The sequence below is a fragment of the Argiope bruennichi genome, chromosome 2, assembly GCF_947563725.1.
Source record: "Argiope bruennichi chromosome 2, qqArgBrue1.1, whole genome shotgun sequence".
Lineage (NCBI taxonomy): Eukaryota > Metazoa > Arthropoda > Arachnida > Araneae > Araneidae > Argiope > Argiope bruennichi.
Genome location: NC_079152.1, coordinates 119,044,373 through 119,071,807, shown reverse-complemented (window position 1 = coordinate 119,071,807; position 27,435 = coordinate 119,044,373). Strand labels below are relative to the sequence as shown.

The 27,435-nt window shown below is 30.0% G+C and overlaps 1 protein-coding gene across 1 annotated transcript in view; it reads right to left on the bottom strand.

Moving 5' to 3' along the window:
- Positions 1 to 2,533: 2,533 nt before the first annotated feature.
- Positions 2,534 to 27,435, bottom strand: part of LOC129961750 (paired box pox-neuro protein-like) — a 48,316-nt gene continuing 23,414 nt past the window's right edge. Inside the window, exons 3-6 of the mRNA XM_056075297.1 lie at positions 8,307 to 8,527; positions 7,157 to 7,358; positions 5,632 to 5,928; positions 2,534 to 2,962 (exon numbers count right to left, since the gene is read on the bottom strand). Of these exons, the coding sequence (XP_055931272.1) occupies positions 2,718 to 2,962; positions 5,632 to 5,928; positions 7,157 to 7,358; positions 8,307 to 8,527 (965 nt within the window). The 3' untranslated portion in view covers positions 2,534 to 2,717. The remainder of the gene's footprint in view (positions 2,963 to 5,631; positions 5,929 to 7,156; positions 7,359 to 8,306; positions 8,528 to 27,435) is intronic.

Sequence of the window (27,435 nt, the reverse complement as noted above, 5' to 3'; positions counted from 1 at the left end):
TAAAACAACAGTATCTGCGCCTTGCACTTATCCGCGCATGTGCAAAAACCTCAAACTGCGCATGCTCAAATAGTAAGAGATGTGGTTATGCATATGCGATACATTCCTTTGTTTACGTCTTATTTCAAACAGCGATTAAAACTCATTATGCCCCCCCCCCCAAAAAAAAGAAATCCAACCTTGGCTAGAGCACATTAAATGCCAAAACGCTCCGTTTGTTGCGCGATAATGAAAAGGTAGAGGAAAGGAACGTTCGGTTGGCGAATATCAGAGAAAGAATGTCCACACTTAGGGAAGAAGTGTCTTCTTCTGAGCGAAATAACTTTCTCTCTTTAAATCGCACTGCAATTAAATTACAGAGGCAGAATGAATCTCATGAGGAGCGAAATGATCGCCTGTCTGCTGACAGAGAAAGACATTTAAATTGGAGACAGAGGAGAAGAAATGAAAGAACAAACGTTCCTGATGTTTGGTCCAAAAAGGAGTACTCCGCCCTGGGAGGCTAGACTTAAGTTCAAAGTTAATTTTTCTTCTTGGATGTTATGCCACGGCCAACGCTGTGCGGGTACTGCTAGTTTATCTTAAAATTGAGAATCTACATGTTAAAATCTGGTTTGATTTTTAGGCGAATTACTGGTGGATTTTTATTACAATACTTATTGAATATTTATTCTTAATCTGCTAAAACTGGTTCGATATCGCATGCAAACTTTTTTCGTTTGATCTTTTGCCTTACATAAGAAATTTTACAATGAAATGGAAGTTAGTTAATAATAATGTGTTTAATTTGAATTTATCTATGATTTGTATTTTTTTAAAATTTAATAAAAGTGTAAATCGAATTTATTTTGGTTAATTTAATGGTGTCAAAAGCTATAAAATATATACTTTTATTTCTTCTATATTTTTGTAAGCTAAATATGCTTTATTCCTTGTGTCCTGCATGTGTTTTTAATTTTTGTAAAATCTATTTAGTATTTAGAAAACTCAATGTCTGCCTTAATGTGTCTTAGTATGCAAATCAATAATTATTAGAAATTGATTATTTTAAGGTTTCTTCTACATACCTATTTAGTAAAATATTTTAAAATAATAATTATTATAATTATATTATTAAATACGCACTTTTTATTAATTTTGTATTGTTTATTAAAACTGTCAAATAGTAAAGCAAAATTCCTCTTAATGTATTTACTCATATTTACACACAGAATTTAAATTTCTGAATAATTTTCAATTCTTTTATTGTGGTCCCGTTTACTTCGAACTGATGCAATTCTACTATGTTTTGAAATTCCATATTGAAACTTTACAGCCAAGCACTTAATCTCCAGTTAGATTCTTTGAAAGTTAAGACTAATATTACATAAATAAGCATATCATACAAATGGGATTATCAGAATAGTTTATTAAGACTCAATTAACAGAGAAACATTCCATTAATGAAATTTTAACTGGATGTTCTTTTACTTCTTCAGAAAAAAAATCGTTACTGTGTACTGAGGTTTTTTTTTTTTTTTCCCCCTTCTCCACTTTCATTCGTCAGTTTTCATTAATCCTTTTAATAAAATCTTCTCTTAGTGTTTCACTTATTCCTCAATATGATGCGTTGCTCTGCTGCCTAGAGTTATGTCTTATTTCAGCCATAACTTATAACAGATAGTGAGCTATAAATTATTTCAAGTAAATATTCCAGATCGCACTGTTTATTACTAAGCGGCGCTCCCAATCATGTTTCTTAGAAGAATCTAATGCTAAGAAATTATTTTCGGTTCTATAGGGAATTAGTATATCCCTGTTCACTAGTACTATCCTTGTTTTACTTATGTTTACAAATAAAATCCTTGTTTTACTTGGATTTTTATTTGAGTGCCATTACCCTTTTCTTCAATCTGAGATTAAACATAGACTATGCAGAAACCTCAGAAAATTAGGTAAAGAAAACTTTAAGTATGACTACAGTAGCCACTTAGATTTAGGACTGAGTCGAGAAAGATTTGATTAAATTTTGAGGCGCAATAAAAGATTTAAAACAATATATTTCACCTTAGACTGCCCCAAATAAGGATGGTTTAAGTTGAAAGTATCATTGCATTTTTCCCTTCATTGCTAGTCACTATTGCTTGACAGCTGTTGACGGGCTTAGGAGACTTGATTTAGTTGAAGAAAATCCTTTCACAGTTTCTGTATATAATCAGCGATTTTTTTTCCATTTTTCAGTTCAATATATATTATATTTCTAACTTATCATGGCGCAAACATCATACAAGTAGTATCTTTCTGAACAGAAAAACAACTACTATCAAATCAATTCTTAGAGATCGGCTAGTTCTATGTGTTTTATGGCACAAGAATCATCATTATTCAATATGCATCGAACCTATCTGTCCTAGTTGTGCCTGTTAACGCTGTACAAAGGAATGGAATGATCTTGCATTTGCATATTCAGAGTCTTTATGTTGTACCAAACCAATTCTTAAACACTTGTATCATTAAAAAAAACATGGACTGGTTTTGTAGTTGCATCCACGATGTCTTTGTTTGTCAGGTTCCATCAGTATTGTCTCCAACATGCATTCGAATCAATTCAAAGAAATTACAGCATGTTTCAGTTCTACAAGGATGAACATTTCAGTTTCCATCACAATGTAAAAGAAAATACTTTGGATGCGATTCCCTTACTGAAGCAACTATTTCAGAAACCTGAACTCTGCATGTCATTTTGGTTGGAAATCTTTCCTCAGAGAATAAACCGAGGAGTACGGTGATGGAAAGTAGGGACAAGGAAATGGCACAAATCGTGGAAAAGAGAAAGCGGATGATCCTCCTGTCGTTGGAGACCAACAGTGTAGTTGAGAACTAGATGCATTCAGGAGATAGGGTCGAGTCAGCAAAGGAGCGGGGCCTAATTCTGTGGAGACTATGTCTGGAACTTGCAGACGAGTCGATTTAGGTGAAGGACCTGAAATATTCATAAAATTTAAATACAAACGCTCGTTAATATATGTAAATTAAACATGTATGATTAATTTTCAATTTAATTTCTAAAATATATATATAATTTTTCCTAATAGTGGTTGTAACACGAAATTCTATGTAATTGTGGTGTAAAAAAATGGCTTTAAATGAAATGCAGCTATAAGAATCAAGGGATGAATGCAATTCCTGAAAAAGAGACAGTTCGGTAAATGATAAATATTAAAAATGGTATATCAATTTTAAGAATGAAATAATGGATTAAGCCTTCTACAATCATCTGTATTTTTTTTTTAAATATTCACACAACTTTTGTTCTAAAGTTTAAGTAGCAAAGAAGGTTTATGAAACTTTATTTAAAAAACAGACTGAATAAAATTATGAACATACGAATGGTATTTCTTTTTTCAATTAGAATCTTTAGAAACAAACAGGGAATTAAAATACATTGTGATACCATGAATAATTATGAATAAAGCACGGAAAATTATTGTTATAGCTTCAGAAATGAAAGAAATTCATTTCTTGAAATTACTTAGTCATCTACCAACTATCGAATGGATGCTTTAAATTATTAGACGTCCAATTAAAAGGTTCTTTTGAGTCAAAAAAGAACTTCTTATCAATTATCAATTTAAATTTGGAATTCTTTATTATGGCATTTTTTATTCGTAATGTTAGGAACAATTATCTTAATGCTTGAAATTTCTTCTTGCCAAATACATTCTTTCTTAAGATAATTCTAGTTCTTACATTAGAACATGGATTATTTTTATTTTTTTAATTGGGTTCTAAATCTTATCTGTGTTAATTATATTGTTTTATATTTGTATTAGCATCAGCTATAGTCATTAGCATGTTAGAATAAGTCTTATTTCAATTGCTTTAGGTTTTCATTTTATAATTTATAAGAATGTAAATGAAAATGTTCCACCTTGGATTTTGTCATATTTTATACATGAGGATGACGTAATAGAGAAAACGATCAAAACTGTTTTCATTTCAATAATATTTATTTGCCCATTTTAAATTTGCAATTCCGTGTTAATAAAAAAATATATGTTATGTATTTTTGGTGGCCAATATTGTATTTAATTAAGCTATTTATTAGATACTTTGTTTTCTATAATCTAATTAGTAAATATGTTGAAAAAAAAAGTTTACATAAAAGAATGCTGTGCACAGCATGGTGTAAATTTGAAAATTTTCCTTCAAATTTCTACACTTTATACTTTTTATAAATGGATTTTTTATATGGGGATTTATTTATTTATTTTTGAAAAGTAAAAAGAAGAAAAGGAATTTCTAACCTTGAAAAAAATATGAAAGTCGCATTTATTTGAATGAAATAACAGGTAAAAAAAAGTTTATGTATTTCTCATTTGTATAACGTTTACAACGTCCCGATAGCTTCATAACCCTTATAATGATAAAATACATCGTATAACCCTTATAATGATAAAATACATCGTTTATAAGATGTAAAACTTCAGACAAATGTCATATTTCAGTGCTGGACAAGACTGGAATTGCTGGAAAGCAAAATTCGTATCCGAGAAGTAAAAGAGTTGTGATATCAATGTCATGATTTCAGAATTATTTTCACAATGAATTAATAAAAATCAGAGTATGAGGAAGTTATTCCAATTTTTTTCAGGATGCAATGGACGTCAATGAAAAATTCAAACTTATTTTCTTTTTAAAACACTACTGAAAAACAATCATAGAATTGAATTATTTTCAAATGTTGTACTTAATTTGCACAAACAATCAGCTGGACAGATGAATATTAAATAATATTATTTAAACCTCCGTGTATATAATTCGTATAAGATAAGAATTACAACTTAGCAAAAAAGATTGTGTTTCACTTTTATAATAAATGCTAATTTTAAAATTCAATTAATGTTTTTCAATAATTAAAGTACGATATCGTAAGCTGAACAGCAACATTACAAAGTATGTTCTAAATTCACAAAATTTGAATTTTTTGCCATAAAGTATTGTCAACTTAAAATTAAAAAGCGTGAAGGCCGACAGATCAGGGTTATTTAAAATAGAGCGCCATGCAGTCCGAGAAACCATTCAAGCTGCAGAAGTCATTTCCTAGTCGTGTAATTTCTCGTTTTGGTGATCAGAAATTGCTGTCCAGATCGTGCAATTTAACATCATTGGAGTTTTAGGACGTCCAAGCATTTTGCCAATAAACCCACGAACATCCACATCTTCAAGAATGAAATTTAATGCATAATGAAATTCAATCACATTTATATAACACTATAAATTGAGGAAGAAAAGTAAAAAGTCCAATGTCTTTAAATCTCATGATCTGGATGGCCAATTCTGATCATCTAAACGGAAAATTATACGACCAGTAAATGACTCGCACAGTACTTGAATTGTTTCGGAACTTGAATCGGAACAAGGACTTGAACTTTCAGTCCTTGAATCGGACTTTATAATTAACTGTAAATATAACACCGACCATACTTCGCACAAAAATTGGTCACACATTCCCTGTTTTTAAAGTATAGCTGTCATGCAGACATTTTTTCCTTTCGTTGACAACACTTTACAGCACAAATGACGCAAAATCTTGCTTGAATTTTGGAATACCCTATAGTTAAGACCATACTGTTTTATGTAAATTCATACCTGTCACTTTGGCGTCTGAATCACAGTCCTCTTCTGAATCTGACCCTCTCCTTTTACTGGGTTTGCCTCTGCTGGGTTTGAGGAGTTCCTCTATGGAATAACCGCTACTAGATTTGCTTTCTGTTGATTGTGAAGATGTTGCTTCCTTAAGTGGTGAAGATCCTGCAGTGGATCGCGAAGGACCAGGGTTCGATACATCTAGGGCAGGAGGGGGAGCTGCTGTTGACAACAAGGGCGATTCTGGAAGAAGGTAGGGGGTGGTGTAACAATTGGGACTTACAGGAGAAGAATGAGAACCTGAAAAAAGGAGGAAAAAGATTACAATAAAAACGGAAAAAAGAGATATCTCTTTATATAATTTAGTATCGAAATACGCCGCACGAGCATCCAGATTTTAAAAATATTACGTAATTTTAAATGTGTTTATTTAATTTTATCGATTAAGAAATATACAAAGTGTATATTAAGAAATAGGTAAAAGTACATTGTAATTTTCAAAAAAAAAAAAAAAAAAAAATTGAACTCGAGATTTTGATAAATATTTACATTTTAGGCCTCTCCGAACTCAGAAAAACATTTTTTTTTAAAAATATATATGCTTTTTTTTTATTAAGAAAAAACGAAAAAATGATACCAAATAAACTAATGGCACTCGATATTGAGGCCGATTTTTGGCATTTTGAGGAACTAAGCATTGCGCTTTAAGAGACCTAAAAACTTTTCAACAAAGTGGTCGATTTTATTTGAAATTTTAAAACACTTTTAAACTGAATGAACGTTTGAATGATATTTAGCATAAACGTATTTAGTTTAAATGCATAACGATATTTAATTTAAACATATTTAGCTTGTGGAAATAAATATATTTTTATTTATTTATTATGACTTATTACTGCACCGCATTCTCATTTATATATTAAACAGACGCTTGATCTTAAAACTGCAGAAACAAAACTAAATAAAAAATGATAGGAATCTGACTAATAATACTTGACAAATATTAACATTATTCTGATATTTCATAATCCATATAATTTCAGGGTTTTTTGTACCAATTTATTAATTTAACAACTGGGCTAACAGTATTTTTAATTGATTTATTTGCGTCCTCCCACTTCAGATCAGCGATTCTAGGAATTCTTTATACATATATAAATGGAACGAATTGTAGTCAAAATCCATCTGCGGGTTGTCCTTTCATTTATTCAACAGTGTGCATTTATACACTATAACTCATAAATGCTCTTGCAAGATAGATGGAACCTAACATATCGTTTTATCAACATAAATATTGATCGATACTAAATTTTGGAGCTGGTCGATCTAAGGGAGCAAATGCAGAATATATTCTTTCCATATTACGTAGTGTAAGAACAATTAAGAGGGTAAACTCCCCAGCTAGTGTTTATTGACATCATATGATATCGGCTTAGCGAAAAAATGATGGACGAGAAACGGTTATGTAAAATATTTCTCTAAATACAATCAAATTAGAACACTTCTCATGGTAAAACAAAGCACTAACCATTGGGAGCAGGCAGGGATTCATCGAGAACCACATGACCACTGTTCCTGAGAATTCGATTTATGGAAGAGACGCTGGGGATAGACTGTTCGTCGCACACTCTTTGGCTCCGGAGAAGATCCCTGATCTCCCAGGCGAAGATGGAAGGATTTTCTTGCTTGTAGCGTAATATTTTTCTCACAACGTGTGGTGTGGCTACTTGCTGTAATACAAAGGCAATTGTTAATTACTTTTCCTTCTAATTTATATGAAGTTAAATTATTTAAACTTGTTTTGTATTGAAGACATGACAAAAATATACAGAAATCCCTGAGTGCAATTTCATATATCACTGAAGAAATAATAATTTTCCCTCAGTTTTGGAAATTAGTCACTCACGGCTAATTAACTTTTAACTTAACAATATAAAGTTAAAGAGAAAAAAATTAGAGCGAAGGCTTTTGAGCGATTGAATTAATTACAAGGCTTGGTTAATGTCACATCTTTTCATTCAGAAACCATTATTATCAATAGATTATCTGCTTTTTACTAATGGTAAGGCCACGGGATGTCAGATGGAGGATTAAAGATATCTTGGACAGTAGCTTTATGTAGCGCTATGGAGAAAAAGCATTATTGCATGTGTAGTACATTTCAAATCCACATATAAAGAAAGGAGAGCGAAAAAAATGATACCATGCTCTGGAAGTCATATATTCATGGCAAATGGCAGTGAATAAATGAAATTACGCCCACTTACCATCGTTATACCACTGTCTAAGGCCTTTAATTGAAAGCTTTTGCATTTAGTTTAAGAGTTTAAAATAAGAAAAATGAAAGCGCTGACGGCATTTCTTGCTATACAGAAATTATTAATGCCTTTTTTTCTGCTTTAAATTAACAGTCAAGTCAAGGAAACTTTCTTAAAAATCATTATTATGCATTCTTTACTCAAAGCTGCTTCCTTTTAGAATGTACTGAAGTATATTTAAAATGTCTTTGGAACCTCAATAATAAATGCAACACCATGCATTTATGGTTGGAAGGCTCTTTTGGTTGAAAGGATTTTAAAAATGTAATTTAGACATCCAAAGGAATTTTTTTTTCTGTCAGAATATTACTAAAATTCTTATTGTCACATTTCTGGAATAAACTAAACATTTTACCTTACCTTAGGTTTGCTTCCCCCTATCGATCCCGGTTTGATAGAGCCCGTTTCATAAAACCTAGTGAGAATCTTGGAGACGCATCCATGAGATACTAGTAATTGTCTGGAGATATCACAGGGCCGCACTCCCATCAAGGCAAGCTCTACGATACGACGGCGTACGTAGTCAGGCAGTGGGCGTCCATTGACGAAGACGCCTCCCAGTTGATTCACACCAGCCTGACCTAGAAAGAAAGAAATATTCTATTAATTATGGGGAAAGAAATAATAAGACAAATGTTTTTGCTCTCTTATACATAAAGTATCTAAAGAGAAAATACAGTGATCGCCGAAAACTTCGATTTTCTTAACTAAGCTCCGTGTTTTAGACCTTGAGTTAAAAAAAAGAATGTATGTCCGCCTTTATGTTTGTCAGCATATATCTAAACAATGAATCAAAAATGTGCATTAGTATTATTATAGAATTATCTTGCACTAAATATCAGGATATCCAAGTATGAGACGGGGAAGGAACCGCAAGGGGGGGGGCTAACATATCAAAGAATCTTCGTTTAAAAAGAAATTAAGCTCTTATGTTAGGAATACAATATAATTATATTTGTCTATTACTGAAATTCATATCCACTTCGGTCAATAAATACGCTTATTATTCCAGAAGATATAATTAAATTTAAAATATTTACAATATTACTTTAAAAATGCTACTGTTTGATTTTTTTTTTCAAATAATCCAACAGCGAGTAATGATAAATGCAGCATTATTATTGCAAACAAGTATCCATTTATAGAGACTTTTTCAGTGTCCATTTATAGAGATTACTTTCTTGAATTTTTGTCAGAAATTATGTAACGAAGTAGCTATGTTAGAATATTTTAGATCATTTTACGAAAAAGAAAACGAAAGCAAATAGTTATCCTTATTTCAGTATTTTTTGGACTACTAGAAACTGATCAAATATTAATTTTGCTTCGAAAAAATGATTATCGTTTAATTTATATTCCTAAAACTCATCCCGTATAGCTTAAACGATGTACAATAGAATAGTTTTAAGAGTGTAAAAGCTTTTTTTTTTTTTTGACATTGAGAATAACAGGAATGAATCGGTGCAAAGGTAAAACGACGGATAATCTGAATGGCGGACTAATATATAAGCTATTTACATGCAATTAAACGTTTTATTATGTTTTGCGTAAAGAAGAAAAAGAAAATCAAATTCATCTATAGAGCCACAACTGCAACTATCCCTAAAGTACGGAAGAAAAGCAATTCTCTTTTGTAGAAAAAATTAAATGGGAGAATGAAACTGATTCCCCACCTCCAAAATATTTTATCAGATAAAAACCAAAATTAACGAGCAGGAGGATGCCTATTATGATGTAGTTCTTAGCTCAGCATTATGGGTTATACAATAATAATTGCACTTTCTGTATGCTTTTTGTCGTGTAGATCTTCGCGAATACATAATAAAAACAGACAATTTTTGAAAATCATCTTTGAATCAATATCGACCCAACAGGAGAAAGAAAGCCGCGTGCCGAGCTCATGCCCAAGCAATTTGAAAACATTAGCACAACAAACTTCCTCGGGGACCGTTTCAGATTTCCAAACAGAATTTTCATCCCAAAACAGGAAGGAAGCCATTCCTTAATTATGGGATGGAAAGTATAATGGAGGTACTGGAAACGCAGACTTATTTACCTGTCAATGAGTTCTGGCAATTGGATGCCATGATTAATAGTTCCTCGCTGCCATTTAGCGTCGCAATACATCAGATTTTATTTCGTTGTGCTTATATGTGTGTTGATGGAGACAGGATGTTGGAGGTGCTTATGTGTGTATTCAAGAGCATGCGCGACGCTGGAGGTATATTTTTAATGGATTTAACGAAACACATGCTTATCAATAATTAAAGGAAGCCAGAGGGAGCTGTCTTCCCGAAGTTTTCTCGCATATGCTCCAATTAAGGTTTTATCTCCCTCCTCCCACATAAAATTGTGGATCTTGTCTATGAGCTCCGAATGAGCAAAAGCTACAAAATATAGTTCTTTGGCAAGAATCTAGCATTTTTACTGATCTATCATGGGAATATATATTTTGAAAGTCGTTTTCTTTTGTTGTTGTTGTTATTGTCGATCAAATGAAAGCAAAATATGACACGGAACTATAATTATAGTCAAAGATAATATATCGAATTTCATTGATTTAAGTCCTTCTGTTTTTGAATGATTGCTGTTTTGATATCAAAATCGTAAATTTTTATCAAATTTCGAACCAAACAGCCAAAATGAAAAAGTTTGAATGCATATTTGGTGTTCTTTTCATCACCTTTTGAAACATAACACAAAAAAAAAAAAACTCCCTGCTTTATAAGAAAAAGCCCAGGAAGAAGCATCTGAAATGGAAAGAGAAAAAATTATTATTAAAAGCGAAATGGCTTAAAAGCGGCTGAAAGTTTTCATTATTTTTATATGCACATAGATATGCGGTTTTTTGAATATTTTAGTATAATTAAAGCAAAATACGAAAAGAAAAAAAAAAAAAAACTACGAGAGTGTCTTGATTTCTAGTATATTCTCTAATAAAGGTGTAATTCCCCCGCCGTCTCCTCCCCAGCGCAAAATATAAATTGTGAAACTTCAGCATTTCAGCAGTCTAGTTTATTTATTTTTTTACATTAATGCTCCGTTTTAAAGCAACACTAAGTGTTCGGAAACCAAACTAAACATAGAATCTTTCAGATATTAAAACAGGTTTGCATCTACCAGATGCGGGGTACTTAAGTCAAAATAAGTTCAAAGGTTTTTCAGACACATAACGTTTATTGACAAATGGACGACACAAACACAGATACACTTATAAAAATCACACTGCTACGCAGAGATCACAATCCGTACTGAATATAACACGCAGCTCGCAGGCTGACGTCACAACATCGACGCCTGGTGGCGGTTACATTTCGCTACACTTTGCAACACTAGGTCTATTTGAGGACGGACCTAGTATTTTCAATAGTGGTCAGATTATGACACTTGAGATGATATACTTGGCCATATACATAAGAGCAGCATTATCATTTTTAAAGATTTGGTTACAGTTTTATTTTAAGATTATATATCAAATATCATTCTTCGGGTCGTTTCGTTTTTGAGTTATCGTGTTTACGTACAAAAAAACAGGCAAGCATATAGACATAATTCGAAAGATATGTTTTTTCAATCTCAAGAATGTTAAAATAATGAAAGTTCGACAAAATCTTAAAGGTCGATTTTTTTTTTAAATTTTGCATTAATTTCTCTTTGAATATTTCATGACCAAGGAAATAAAAAGACTGTATACTGTCTGTATTTTCTCCATGCATATTATATTCCTTAAAAACATGGAAAGTTGATCTCTTTGAGAAATCTGTATCTAAATACGAAATACGGCTTATGACTACGTTTTCTTTATATTTAGAATTGCTAAATGACTGAAGCGGCACTGGAAGATGAAAGGGTAGAAAATCCCATAATTAGATTATTGTCACCACTCTTAATATGTAATTAAAACAACTTTATTTTTTAGCGCATCTGATTTCAATATATGCCAGGTGCTTTCCTGCGGTTAAGGATTGAAAAAAAGTAGAAAAGAAAAACTTGTCCTAATGGTTTCCTCTTCAACCATGAAAGGAAAGAAGACACGCACATTGTGAGCCAGGTGGGCACTTGGAAATCTACCCCTAAAGCGACACATACAATTTCGGTTTTCTATTACGGCTTCCTCTCCAATTTACTACAGCACGCATCAAAAAGTGTGAAACTGATTTCTTCCATTAGTAACTGGTAATAAAGAAACTGTTGACGCAGTCAGAAGAATATTTTATCGTTTGACCATTAGCAGACGATTTAAATTGTTATTTTAACAGATAAAAGTAAGTTCTTCATTTTATTCTATTTTAATTATTCGGATCAATGTTTGTAAAAAATACAAGTAATCAGAAAGTGTTTATTTAAAAAGTAATAACAGTTGTCAAAAATTAAAAATCTCTCAATGTAAAAACTTGATATAATAATCGATACATTTAATCATTTTGTTATTATAGAATGCATTAGTAAACGAATAATTATTTTATTGAAAAAAGACGATTTACTTTTCTATTTTATTATTTATTTATTTATTTTTTGCTCATATTATCATTTAAAAATTCAATTCGTACACATTGCAAGTATAAATATCATATAAAATATTTGTTTAATAATGAAATTTTATTAATAGCAGCTATCCAAATGTAAAAGCTCACTCAAATTCGTTATTAATTTCCCTATTTTCTTTGTAATATATAGAATTCCAGATTTATTAATCGGTGCTGTATTATGACAAGCTTGTTAAATGTCAGATTTTATTCAATTAGAAATCGTTATTCTTTATATATAAATAAACAAACATCTATTAGTTTGGTAGTTGTTGTTTTTTAAAGAGTAAATTTAAAATAAATATCAAACACTACTTTATTCTCCATGAACAATACGTCACCCAAATTCTTGAGAAATAATAGGACAAATTATTAATGTATATATACAAATTAAAGTATATTCACTCAAACATTGTCTTCCTTTTATTAAATAGTACCAAAAAAAAAGTTTCTTGATAAATATTTTATTGTTTTATTGATAAAAAAAATCTTATTTTTCTTAAGAATATGTAATCTAAAAATTAAAAAAGGTATTGTGTTCGTTTCATTATTACAGCTATGAAAAATATTTTTTTTATTATTGCCTATGAAATTCATCGCTTGAAATGAAAAAAAAAAAATCGTCTGCGTAGATTAAAGAAAAATATTTGTTTTATTCTTTTTCTACCTAATGTTAAATTAATTAAGATTATAGTGGAGATGGAATCAATGCAAAACTGAAGTACATTCTTCCTTGTGAATATTAAGCAAAATTAGTTTCTGTTTATTTATTCAAAATTACACAGTAAAAGATTTTTTTCATTCTTCATTCAGTTTTTATTTAACAATTGCAATATTATTATACTATTCTTTTCTATTAGAAGTTTTTGCTTATGTTAAAATAAGTCATGTTATACATTTTTTTGTAATGTAAATATGGTGGATGTAATATTTTTCCTCCGAAGAAAAATTTTTTACTTTATTATTGTTTCTATCGAATTAATGAGGATCTAATGTTAATTCAAAATTGTTCTTGTTCTTAGAAATTTAAATTGATAATGAATCTAAATTAATCGTTTTGAATTTTAATAATATCATTTCGGTCTTAAATTAAAGCATTCCAAAAAATGGTATTTAATTATTATTTCTGTTTTATAAGCAGAATTTGTGTTTTTTTAAAATAAAATTTTATTGCCTATTCATAATGTGATATGAAAGCATTTGTATTTAAAGAAAAAAAATAATTTATGCAATTTATTTTATTTAAAGTTTTAGTATTTATATAATTCACATTAATAACGATATTTCATAGTATTTATGTATTTTAATTTTGACTCATTTTTCGTTTTTTTTTTTTTTATTTTTTTATTACAACTAAATATCTCTTTGCAGTTAATACATTTTATAACTTTCTTGATACCAAATTCATGTGTGTATCTAAATAAATTCTTTCTTAAATCGAAAAGTTTTAAGAATTTCGCTTATTTAAAAATATCCATTCAGAGGAAGTTATCTCTGCATGCATTGGGTGGATTTGTTTGTTATCTCTATCTGGATTGGATGGAGTTGTCTTTTTTCTCTGTCTGAGTGTGAGTGAATACAATAACCACAAAATGTAAAGATCTAGGTAGGCAGATGAAATTCGGTACACAGTTTTAGCATCTAAAGTGGAGGAATATCCAATTTTGAACGAAATCCATTCACAGGAAGTTAGATTGTTCTCCAAGTGAACAAAGACCATAACTTCAAAGCGAAACCAGCTGCATGGATAAATTTGGTACACAATTTTAAATTCTAAAGTGACACACAAGTTAAATTCTAAAGTAAAGCGGCATGAAATTTTGAACCAAATCCATTAACAGATTGACCGTCTGTCTGCCTATATATTCGCATGCTTGTTTGAACGAGATAGCTCAAAAACGTAATAACTCAGAAAAGTGAAATTTGGTATGTGATCTTATTAAGAAATTTGTAGTTCTATGCCAAATTTCTGTTTCAATTGGTCGACAGAAATGCATACTCTATTTTCTTTACTATATTACAAAAGATAGAGCGCTCCTGTGCAGGAGTGCTGAAAATAAAAATCTGAGCATTTACGGCTTTGCTCAAATTTGACAGTTTTAATGCGGAGAGAGGAAGTATGTATTCTTTATTAGGAAGCATTTGAGAAAGTCTCGGAGAAACCTCTCTCACGCTTTTTTCTTCTTTGCTATCTATACTCCTTTGTCAACTTTTAGTTATCCAATTCAGCATTTTCCATCAAATGAAGAAAAAGACACAGACTGAGAAAACTTGAAAGATAATATTTATATCCTTCCTTTAGCAATAAATAAGGGGAAATACATGGTAACCTAGATGCATTTTAATCATTATAATATATAAAATCCATAAGTGTTTCCATGTATTTTGAACTAATTAACAGCTGATTTTTTTTTTTATATCTGATATTTAATTTTAGACACTGAAAAACTGCAAAATTATAGGAATGAAATATAAAAATGTTTTAGATTGAGATAATTCTCATAGAAACAAGGCTGATTTGAAATGAGTTTTTTAATACAATTTATATCATTTGGAGGCTTTATTCCTTAAAAATTACAACCACCTTACGTCCAAAAGAAACAAGGAATAAATAAAATTAAAAAAATGCAACTTTCAATAACTTTTAGATTAGCGCCTTTTGTTTAATCTGTATATTTTTAATCACTTTTATTTAATTTGATTTCTCTCATGTTTCCAAAGAGGGAATGAATTTCTAGCTTACTTCCGGATGTTCTATGTTTTGAAAATTTGAATACTTGTGTATTCTTGATGGCCGTATATTATTTTAATATTTTCAAACCAAAATTATCTGTCAATCGGCTAGTTTAAGTAAAATTTGATTCTGCACAACGGATCCACTTGTTGGTAAATTTTCGGAAAAGAAGAATTTCAAGATTTTTTAATATTTATGAAGATAAATCATAAAATGGATACCAAACAATAGAAAACAATTAAAATAATTTTTTAAAACTTTTTTGGGGAATAAAGAAGCGTGTGCTTTTAAAAAATTGTTTCATCCAGTTTATTATTAGTTAATCTGGTAAATACAGCTAACATACAGCGAATACAGCTAAAATACAGCAACATACAGTGAATACAGATAAAATACAGCAACATACAGCGAATACAGCTAAAATACAGCAACATACAGCTAAAATAACAGTAACATACAGCTAATGCTTATTTTAACTAGTTTTATTAAAGTAATATTCAGCGTTCATGATTTTATATATAAAAGATTACTTTTCGTCATTTTTTTTTTTCCCGAAGATGCCTTATTGAAATAAATAAAGAAAAAAAAAAGACAATCTTGCAGATATTCAAAACCTTTTGCAGAATCAGTAGTTTTTAATGCCTTTTCTTTTCTTTCTTTCCTTCCTTTTTTTCCCCCAAGAAAATTAAAAATACTTGTTTAAAAAAAAAAAAAAGGCAAAGAAGTCCCTAAATTACCATTTCAACTAAGGGAAATAAATATATTGTTGAATTTCCTTATATAGCATTTGTAACAGCAGCAACGTATTGAATTTAATAGCTAATAATGGTATTAAAAATGATTTGAGACTGAATTTTGAATTGCCCTTATTGATTCATCTAGGTCTGCAAATTCAGTTTAGAAGAATATAATAAATTAAACACATTAAGTAGCATTAGGTTTTAAACTGCTGAAATAACTGTTAAAATAAATAGACGTAGAAGTAGAAATATATATATATATATATATATATATATATATATATATATATATATATATATATATATATATATATATATATATATATATATATATATATATATATATATATATATATATATATATATATATATAAACTAATTAGTGTTTCCTTTTAAACGATTGCACATCATATTGTTTCAAATGAAATTTTAAACGGACGTTTTAGCAAAAGTGGTTCTTTAGTCAAAAATACAAAATCAGTTTCAGACCTATTGCTACGTTCATAAAATCTTACTTACAAAGTATTTGTTTTCCGTAGTGTCGCTATACCAACTCTATTATATACCGTACACTTAATTACAAACAGCTGCAAGAATTTGAAGCAAAAACTTTGATGGCATCCAATTGATTCAATTTTGAAATCTATATTGACACATATAAAAAAAATGACAGTGTATTTTTAGAATATTGTTTAAAATCCCTGTTTAATGTATCTGAAAAATCATTAATCGACTTATAATTGTACGAATCCACTGCAGCTCACATCGCACCGTATTCACGAAATGAAGTTTTCACACGCTACGTCGGTTTTCCTTCTATTGTAACTTGTAACAACCTGAAATCAAAGACGATTGATTTCATCCGCCAATTAAACCGATGCACAATTGCACATCTGCCTTTCCAATACAAGCGTTTGTCACTCGCAGAGCAGGTGACGAGGTGAGAGGACTCGTATTTGTATTGGAATTGCTGTAATAAAACCACCAATTACCCACTCAAATCGTATAATTGGTTCCTGTGTGAACAGAACAGACGGCCATGGGATTATTTTTTATTTTGTTTTGTTTCATATGTTGGGTTTGGCAACAGTAGCAAGACATGTTTTGAAGGATGAAGAGAACGCGTTGGATATTTCTATAGAAATCTAAATGGAAGACTACGCATGAAGTTTTTCTGTCATTGATATTATGTAAGATGATTTTAATTTTTTCTTGCATTTAAAATTTTAATTGTATCTGCTAGAAGGATATTATTTATTCGAATACGGAGAATTTATAACGTTAGTATATTATGCCACTTTGAAATTTTTTTAACTTTTATGATTTTATTCGTTGATTGTATCTGCTATTTTTTCAATGAATATGAAATTGTTTGTTTTAATATTTATACCTAACTGTAATTTTATAAACTCTTTAAATATTTAATTATGACAATTTGAATACCACTTTATGGATACTGTAAACATTAATATGCATCTTCAATGATAAGGTCGAACTCTATTTTGTATTAATACAATTAATACAATATATTATATATATTGTATTAATTGTCTAACTTTTTTTTCCCGGCTATGTGTTAAATTTTAAACTGTGATATTAATTATTCTATTACTAATTATACATCTATGGCAACCAACTGTTACTCCGAGAATATTGATTAAGTTTAATTTCAATTAAATCGCATAGATATAACTTCATATTCGCGAATCTGTCAAATTGTAAGACATTAAAACCTATTATTCGAATTGTCTTGCATATGTTCTGTTCATTATGCGCATTAATTTTTCTAATGAAGAACAGTCCTATGACATCATAGCGTTATTAAAATCATTAATATCGGCTCACCTGTTTTCTAAATTTCGTGGTATTGTAACTACACTTTTTAATTCATCTTGTAAGTACACGGATATTAAATATAATCCTTTTTTTTGGGGAGGGGGGGGGCTTTTTACAAATGGAGAATATTACTATGTTAAATATTTATTGAAATAATGAAAATGATTTGAATTTCAGGAAACAGTGTGACCTGTTATTGGAAACTGGGCCAAAGGAAAAATATTTTTTTAAGAAATTACGAAAATTTGTGAAAATTGCATGCTAATGAAATTTTTTTTTAATTTTTGAAAAGGTTTAAAAATTATTTTTTTTTGTACAATAAATCTTTTTAGAAGTTATCTAGGATAAATGTCAAAATTCAATTTAATTAATTAAAATGTTTAAAAAATTGCTCGAAGTTGCACATTTTAATCTTCTAAGGTATGTGTGTGTGTGTGTGTGTAATGATATTTTAAAATTTCCAAGGTTTTACTTTAATTCAGCCCATATTAAGTTAATTCTAAAATGTTATCTTATTTCTTTATCCAATTCCACCTTTTTTATTTAATTAATTCAATAAGAGTTCTAAAATTGTTGAAATCGACAAGTTCCCACACTCCAAGTGAAGGGATAGAAAAAAACTGTCAAGCCAAGCGAATTCTTTTTGAAAGATCCCTATAATTCCCTTAAATTGACACGTGTAAAGAAATCCCTATCAGAATCTCATAGTATAAATAACACAGGAAAAATATTTCTTTCTCTCTCTTGCCTCTTTTACGCTCTTCTGCTCTTATATCCCTGATGAACGGACGCCAGTCCGTCAGCGCTTGTTATAAATAAATCCTGCCTCCCGGGATGGAATAAAAGCGAAGTTTAAAATTCGAAAGTGTCTTCTCTATCTTCGACCACAATATATACCACGACCACAATATAATATGTAAACATATAATTTTTCAAGCAGAGTCGTAGCCGAAGACAGATAAAACACTTTGAATTTTTAACTTCGTTTTATTCTCTCCTGGGTGGCATGATTTATTTACAAGAAGCGCGGACAAAGCACGTCCTCTCAGAGCACAATACAAGAGAAGATTAGCGTAAAAAAAAGGGAGAAATTATTTATCTCTGGTCTTATATACCATAAGATTCCGATGGGGATTTCTCTATGCGCGTCGAACCAAGCAAGGGAATCATAGGGATCTATTAGAAGAATTTGTTTAGATCAGCAGTATTTTATCCTTTCACTCGGAGTGACTGAACTTGTCGGCTTTTAGCCAATTCAACAATTTTAGAACTCGTCTTGAATTAATTATATAGAAAAAGTGGAATGGGATCAGGAAATAAGAGAATATTTTAGAATGAAGTTGATATGGGCTAAATTGAACTAAAAATTAGAAAATTAATTAAGTTTAAATTAGATTTTAAAATATCATTACATATATCAAATTTGGTTACTGTAAATCATAGATATGGTTAACGCACAAACATTCAAAATTTTAATTAATAGCATGAAGTAAGATAATGTTCCAATGATCTTTGACTCACATTTTATGCTGCAAAGAGTGTTGGATTTATTAAAGAGAGGGCACTGTATTTATTTTTTCTTTTTATCAATTCTATATATTTTTTTTTACCGTAATTGTAGAAAATGGCACTTTTTATTTATTGTTTTTGTTAATTTTTTTCCTATTCATTGTTATGTTATGTTTATTTGTTTTATTCTGTTATTTTTTTATGAATTGTTTTGCTCATGAATAATATAACTGATATTAGATTTTGATTTGCAAAAGATTTGAATGTATTGATTTGAATGCAAAAGAAACCGATCTTAATTTAATGCTACGAGACGTCTTTTAATTTTTATTCTTTATCGAAAATAAGCCCTGTAATTTAAAGAAGATCTAATATTTAATTAAAATAATAAATAATTGAAAGATTATAAAGTTATAATAAAGATGATGACATTTGACATTTCAGAGATATTTCAGCTTGAATTGCCATCACATATTCACATATAAATGTTGCTGTACGAAAAGGAAATACAATAATTCTGATAATCATGAAATATTATTAAGAATAAAAATTGAGCAACTGTTAGCAGCAGTACCGGTAAAATACTATGAAATGTCTCTCGCATGTTTTATTCATTAATGTACCTCATTATAAATTTGCATAGATAATACATATTACAGAAATTACCACGGAAAAGTTTCAAAAATTTTTAGCTTATTTATTCGAAATTATTATGGAGGAATATTATGGAAATAAAGAAACTGTTGAAAATTATTTTTCCGTAAAGTATATGTCGTATGTGCAATACTATAGAAAAAATAGAAATACCTGTTGATAAATAATAAATTTAAATAATAGTGGAATTATTAAAATACAGCAGAAATTCGACTGTCCGAGTTTCAAATAACCGAGATCTTCGTTAATCGAGTAGGTACAAAAATCAATAACAACAACAAAAAAAGAAAACTGATGTCGACGGAAATGACTTGAGAATATAGATTTGTTCCAACTAACAAACTGATTAACGAACATAGTTAATTAACAATATTAAGTAACTCTTCGAGATAGTAGTTAGCTACTATCTCAAAATATTTCCATTGCTTGTTTGTTTTTTCCCTGAATCAATATATTGTTATGAAACTCTAAATAAAACTTTGCAAAATTCTGTTGAAAAATTCGAAAGTTTGAGGGTCTTAAAAAATGACGCTTCATTGAGTCTTATGATCTTTCATTGTTACCTCGGTAATTATTTTATATTTCCCAAAAAAAACTCTCACTCGCTGTAAGAAAATTAACTTATTTCATAAAGAAAATCTTATTTCATCAAAAAATGCGTACATAATACAAATTTAATATAGATATTTTTATTAATTCTGAATTATGAAAGTGGAAAAAAGGTGAATTGTAACATAGTAAAATTCGTGCATAAAAGAAAAAGTTAATACCTAAAATGTCAGAATTTAAAAAGCTGTGCATAAAACCACAAACAGTTTTCGAAATACTCACAAAATTGTAAAATCTTCGCTGGACTTGCAACCTCACTTATAGTAAGGTCTACTTTTTGTGAAACACGAGTTTCAATGACCTTTATAATATCATAGTTGTCTAAATATAAAATGTATTTTTAGATAAAATGATTTTAATCTAACATAAATTTTGTTTTCTTTTCAAAATATAATTTTTTTTTCACTCAAATAGTACAAAATTTGACTGCGGAACGAATTGATTGTAGGACTGTTCAATCAGTTTTTACCTTTTACTAGCAGTTGTCGTTTGCAAAACAAATAAATAAATAAAATAATTTAATGAAATTTGCACCATTTCTTACCATCCAATAACTAAAGCTAAAATGTGGAAATTAATTAGCACTTTTTGTTTTTATATTCAATGGCATGGTGTTGAGCATTCATTCGTACATTTCTTTGATTAGATGGAGCATATTTTCAGAATATTTTTTTTAAATGATTTCTTAAAAGTTATAAAGTTTGTGTAGAAACATTATTTCCAGCATTTAGTTCAAAAATCATTGTATGATAATTTTCCAGACTTGATTCGTTTGTCTTTATTTGTATTTCATCAGTCATTGTGCAACAGAAAAAATGTCCATTACTCTGTTATTCTTATAACAGCATTTTATAGTTCATTATTTTTTCAATGCGTGGTTTCGTTCGGTACATCATGCAGCTTACTAATAGCATACAAGTCTACAAGTATTAATATGTTTAAAAATGTAATCTATCAAAACTTTTCAGTCAATTTATGATTCTAAATTACACAATTTTTCCATATGCTGCCGAAATATGCTTCTGTTACTTCTGCTCTGCTAAGCTCCCTCGTTTACAGAAGACAATCCGGTATGTCTTATAAGCCTTATCTCTTCGACTGATCGAATCCAAAATTCGATAAAGAATAGATGATAAAACTATAAAATGAATTTTGCGTTTTTAAGCATGTAACGCACATGAGTATTCGCGTTTCATGTCTAGGAATAGACAAACTGACAGACACAACCTTCTAACAGAAATGGAATTTCAAAACTTAACTGAGATATACAAGTCTGATGAGGATTAGCTTTTACAACATTTCACTCATCTAGCTTTTTTCATTTGTTAGGCTGGCATAGAATTAAGTGGACAGATGGATAGATTTCTTTTAAACGGATTTCATACAAAAAATTTTCAAATTCATTATTTTGACGTAAAGATCACAGAAAAAAAGTTCATCCTTGTAATTCAGTAGATGGATGGATGTAATTTCAAATATGCGTTTTTGCGGCCTCTGAGTGACCTGAAATGTGAAAATTCTCTGAAATCTAGAGCAATTTATTTGAAGATTACCGCTCTTTGTACTGTGTCATTCGTATGAGGACAAGAAAAATAGGATTATTCCAAATATTTTTTATCGCCATAAATATTACCTTCATACGGGTCTTTAAACAGGTAGACGGAATTTCATCCTGTTTATTAATTTTTGCATCCGTAATATTTTCGTGATTAAAAATTTTATTATTATAATGTTATTAGAAAAAAAATTCTTGAAATATTTGACAATAGATTAAGCATGGAAATAACTGAAATAGTGTTGAACTCTATTTAATAATCTTAGGTGTGATATTTTTACTTTTTCGTATACATATATAAAGAAAGTAATTTAATCATAGAAAAATTCGAACTCGAGAGTTTTACGAATTTCCACTGACGATTTCTGACCACCATTTTTAGAAATGTCTGTCAGTGGCAAAAATAACTCAAAACTGCTTTGAGCTGGACGGATGAAATTTGGTATACAGTCTATACACCAAATGTATAGATTTTCTGTTAAACTTTTAACAAAATCTGATCAGAGGAAGTCCGGCTGTTCAGCTGTTCCAATACACGTTAACACGATAACTTCAAAACGAAGAGAGCTAGATGAACAAAATTCAGTATACACATATCTCTACAGTGTAGACAGCTATCAAATTTTGAGCCAAATCGAACTTGGTGTTGATTGTCTGTCGGTCTGTACTTTCAGAAACATGTAAAGGCAATAACTCAAAACTCATTGACTTAAATATATTAAGCTTGGTATGAGATTTTGTGGCTACGAGAGTAGTTTTGTGTCAAATTTTTATTTTAGTCGGTTGGGAAAAACATATCTAAAACACAAATTCGATTTTCCGATACTATTAATCATATGCCAGGATTAATCGCCAAATAACTCGCCAAGGACAGACAATAGATTCAGTGAATATGCTGAATTCACGCCAAAAGTTAATATTTCGCATCTATTGTACGTCAATCCATGCAAGATTCGATTTTCCGATACTATTAATCACATGCCAGGGATTAATCGCCAAATAACTCGCCAAAGACAGACAATAGATTCAGTGAATATACTGAATTCAGGCCAAAAGTTAATATTTCGCATCTATTGTACGTCAATCCATGCAAGATTCGATTTTCCGATACTATTAATCACATGCCAGGGATTAATCGCCAAATAACTCCCCAAGGACAGACAATAGATTCAGTGAATATGCTGAATTCACGCCAAAAGTTAATATTTCGCATCTATTGTACGTCAATCCATGCAAGATTCGATTTTCCGATACTATTAATCACATGCCAGGGATTAATCGCCAAATAACTCCCCAAGGACAGACAATAGATTCAGTGAATATGCTGAATTCACGCCAAAAGTTAATATTTCGCATCTATTGTACGTCAATCCATGCAAGATTCGATTTTCCGATACTATTAATCACATGCCAGGGATTAATCGCCAAATAACTCCCCAAGGACAGATAATAGATTCAGTGAATATGCTGAATTCACGCCAAAAGTTAATATTTCGCATCTATTGTACGTCAATCCATACAAGGTGTTCATTGGGATAAAACCCTTATTAGAGAGTATGCGAGAAAGTTTTGAGGAGACCGCACCCGCTGGTTATTATAATAAATCTTCTATCCAATTAATAATCGTTTTCTCCTGAAAATAAAATTCCCTCCTTTCAATAAGCAGCGATAATTTCATTGGCTGAAAGTGTGTTGACGATATTGGCTTCTTACATTTTTTAAAACATTTTTTTAACATTTTTTAAAAAATGGATTAAACAATGCATTTTATTCGCCATAAAAATTGATGGCTATTTATTTCATAGGGCGGGATCAACTAAAATGACTGAATGAATGATTTGAAAAGTAATGGCTTATCCTCATATTAAAGGTAAGGATTATTCTTCCGAAATTTCTGCGAATAAAAAAAGAAAGATAGAATTTTATTTATTTATTTATTTTGCTATCAATATCCTAAAATTTATTTAATATATGATCTCCAGTGGGTTGGGGTTTTATTGGAGGGGCGGAATTTCAGCAAACAAATTTAAGTATATCTCAAGAACTACTGCGAATTTGGAATGAAATTTCATACATAAACCTGCTAGATCAAATTATTATAATATCTCGATTTTCGTTATAGAAAAATTTTGATATAGTAATTAATTAATTTAATCAATTTATCGATTAGAACACACTTGTGTTTTCGAGCTATTTTTTTCCATCGATTCAAATATTAGAAAAATGCGATAATAAATAACAAGGGTACAAAAGTGTTTCTTTCCTCCTTCCTTTCTTATGTTTTGTTGACGACTGTACCAGAAAATGTTTTTTCTTGTGTAATCAAATCAACGAACAATTAATAAAAGGAAATCAAAATTAGTAATGAATCCAATTTTCATAATGGGCACACATTTGTTATATGTCTTTATCGGAAGGTAAACTTTTCTAACTTTTGAAGTATTTAGAATGGGAGGCGGCAGAAGACAGTCTCATTCTTAAGCATTGTTCTTTTCAGAACATCCTTAAAGAATCATTGATCAAATGCAAAGAGAAGAGGAAAAATTAGTAACATTCGCGAATTTTGTTATGAGGAGTTTCATCTTGATATAAATAAAAGTCATTTTGACTATATACGTCATAGGTCAATTCCACGTCTCTTCCTAAATGACTGAGCCGATTTCAAATAAATTTTGCAGCTAGTTTAAAGCCAGAGAAAGAATATTATCAACTTTTTTAAAATGCAAAAATTTATTAAATATTCAATCAAACAGAAATTAAACGAAATATGAAGTATTTTTGAAGAAAATAATCTTACGAAAAATATTTTAATACCATCTCAAAATATTACTATTTCAATGATATCAGTTTCATTTTTTGCGCAATATTTCTTTCAACTGTTATTAATTTTTAAAAAAAATTTGAACACATTAAATTAACTTTAATTTTGAATCACTCTACCAGAATTTTTGTAACTTCTGTTTTATTTTAATACATGTATTGTTGCCAGGTCCTTTAATTTTAAGTAGTAACTTAAGAATGCCTAAAAATAGTGTAAGCCAACCGCTCAAACTATAGCGAAGGAGAACCACAGAATTCTCCTCCTTTGGGGCTCAAATGAAGGGAAGAAAAGTAAAGCCTTTGCCATCAGGTGAAACATATGTGCGCCGATAGATAGGGCTATGGGAAATTAACCAATATTTTACTCTTTTCCGTCCACACATTTCCGAGAAAATTATCCTAAAAAAATTGTACCATTATAAGATTTAAAATGGGTTTTTTTTTTCAACGGTAATAACTATATTTTTAGAGCAATTTTACTTTCATTTGTTTTTAATTCATTTAAAATGTTAACGCAGATGATATTGATGTAAGGAAATTTGCAGAGACTCCCTTACTGGCAACATTAAGCCTAGAACTATTTCCACTTTACCTCTATTTCTTCAAATTTCACTTTTATTTTATTGCATACGTTTTGAAAAGGGTTGTGTATATCAGTATTTTATATAAAAGTAGTTTCTACATTAAAAATATTAAGTATGAAAGGGCTTTAATCAGAGCGATGTAGTGTACAGCAACAAATTAATAAAGAGATACGCTGTTAGCACTCAGAAATGCCTGAGGCTTTATTTTTATACTTTCAAATAAACAAGTTTGCAAAATCCTCTTAGTAGAAGTCGTGATTTATAATTTAATTTTTATTGACCGATCTTTCGATTATCTGACTGACAATGAGTTTGGAAAATCGAAGCTTTTCAGTATTAACATGAATCCACTATTACAGGAAAAACTTAATAGTATAACTGATATGGTTATTGTTTTATTTAACTATATAATGCTATATTAATTTCTTACTTTAGTATTGCTAAAAAAACATAATTGTCATTAACTAAAAATGTCGCCTGTCATTAAAAAAAAAAAAAAATGCCTTGAACGGAAAAATTGAATTCCGAACGTGAACACTTTCAAATTTTGTGCCCTGAATTTAATCTTTGCAAAGAAAAGAAAATGTTTATAAAAAAAGCAGCTTTATTTTATTAATTGATTTAATTTGTTGGATATATATATTTGCTTTGTTTTTATCGAAACTAAAACTGGTTTGTTTGAAAACCCTATTACTGCGTGAAATATTGGGTGTTTGATTAGGGTTGAGAGCATTAAAAATGCAGATTGAAATATATCTCAATAAATTATTCATTTGTCAATAGACGTCAAAATATTGCCGCAAAGTCCATTTGTTCACTTTTTGTTTTCCTACTTGAGATTTATTTTTTGAATTTTGTTTTCCTAATCAATGTATATTTTCTCTAGAGGGTTCTCTCTCGTTTGTACCGTCGTACTAGATGGGGTAGCTCTTCGGCGGCCCCACCAACTTTCCCGCATGGTCTCTGGCTAGATCGGAGTATCGCTTGCATTTTTCTAATTGAGAACTAGATATGTCTATTAAAAATTCTTAGTGAAAGAAAAAGATATAAAAAAATCATCATCTTGGAATCTGGAAAGTCTTCCAGGATTTTATACTAAGAACTAGGACTTATTTATCTTCAGAACTGTAATGCAAATGAATAACAATTAAAAAAAATTTTTCAGTGAAATTTTAAAAATTATTTTAAATAGTAGAAAAATCAGATTTGCTTGTCCCAAACTCCTAAGATTACAAAAGATATTAGAATGTATTTATTGGCAAAATATAGATTATGCTAAAGGGAAATACATGGAGAAAATATTTCCACCAATTCCTCTTTCTTTCCTTATTTTGGCTAGATTTTTTTCCCCATCCTATTTTAAATACGATAAGGTCTTTCTGCTTATTTCAATATAAACATGATAATTTCAAAATGCAATGAGCTGGAAACACCCAATTTCGTATATGGTTTTGGAATTAATATTGTACATCTGTATCGACAGGACTCATGTAGTCTATATATTCAACTCTCCCTCTCCACTCACCCACTAAACGATGAAACTAAATACAAACCTTGTCATAGTATACAACAGAAAACACATTTAAAATTCACAAAAGTGTATCAAAAAGAAAAAGCTTGAATATTTTATTTAATAACTTTTATATATTAGGAAAATGGGTTATTTTTTAACCGTAATCTAGTATTATCTTTGTTTGGACTGAACTCGTAACGGTAATTAACCCAAAATTGATATCCACGAGAATGGCACGTGCCTTTTTGACGTTTCAACCTCTCCAAACATGCAATCTGAGATGACGGGGGGAGGGGTCGCCCTTTAACACGTAGGTCAACAGGGGCCAAAGCGTTCTACAAAGTGGTCGCACGTGACCCTTGTCCAGAAATGATTTAGGACTTCCGACCGGAAGCAGATGTTGTGGTTG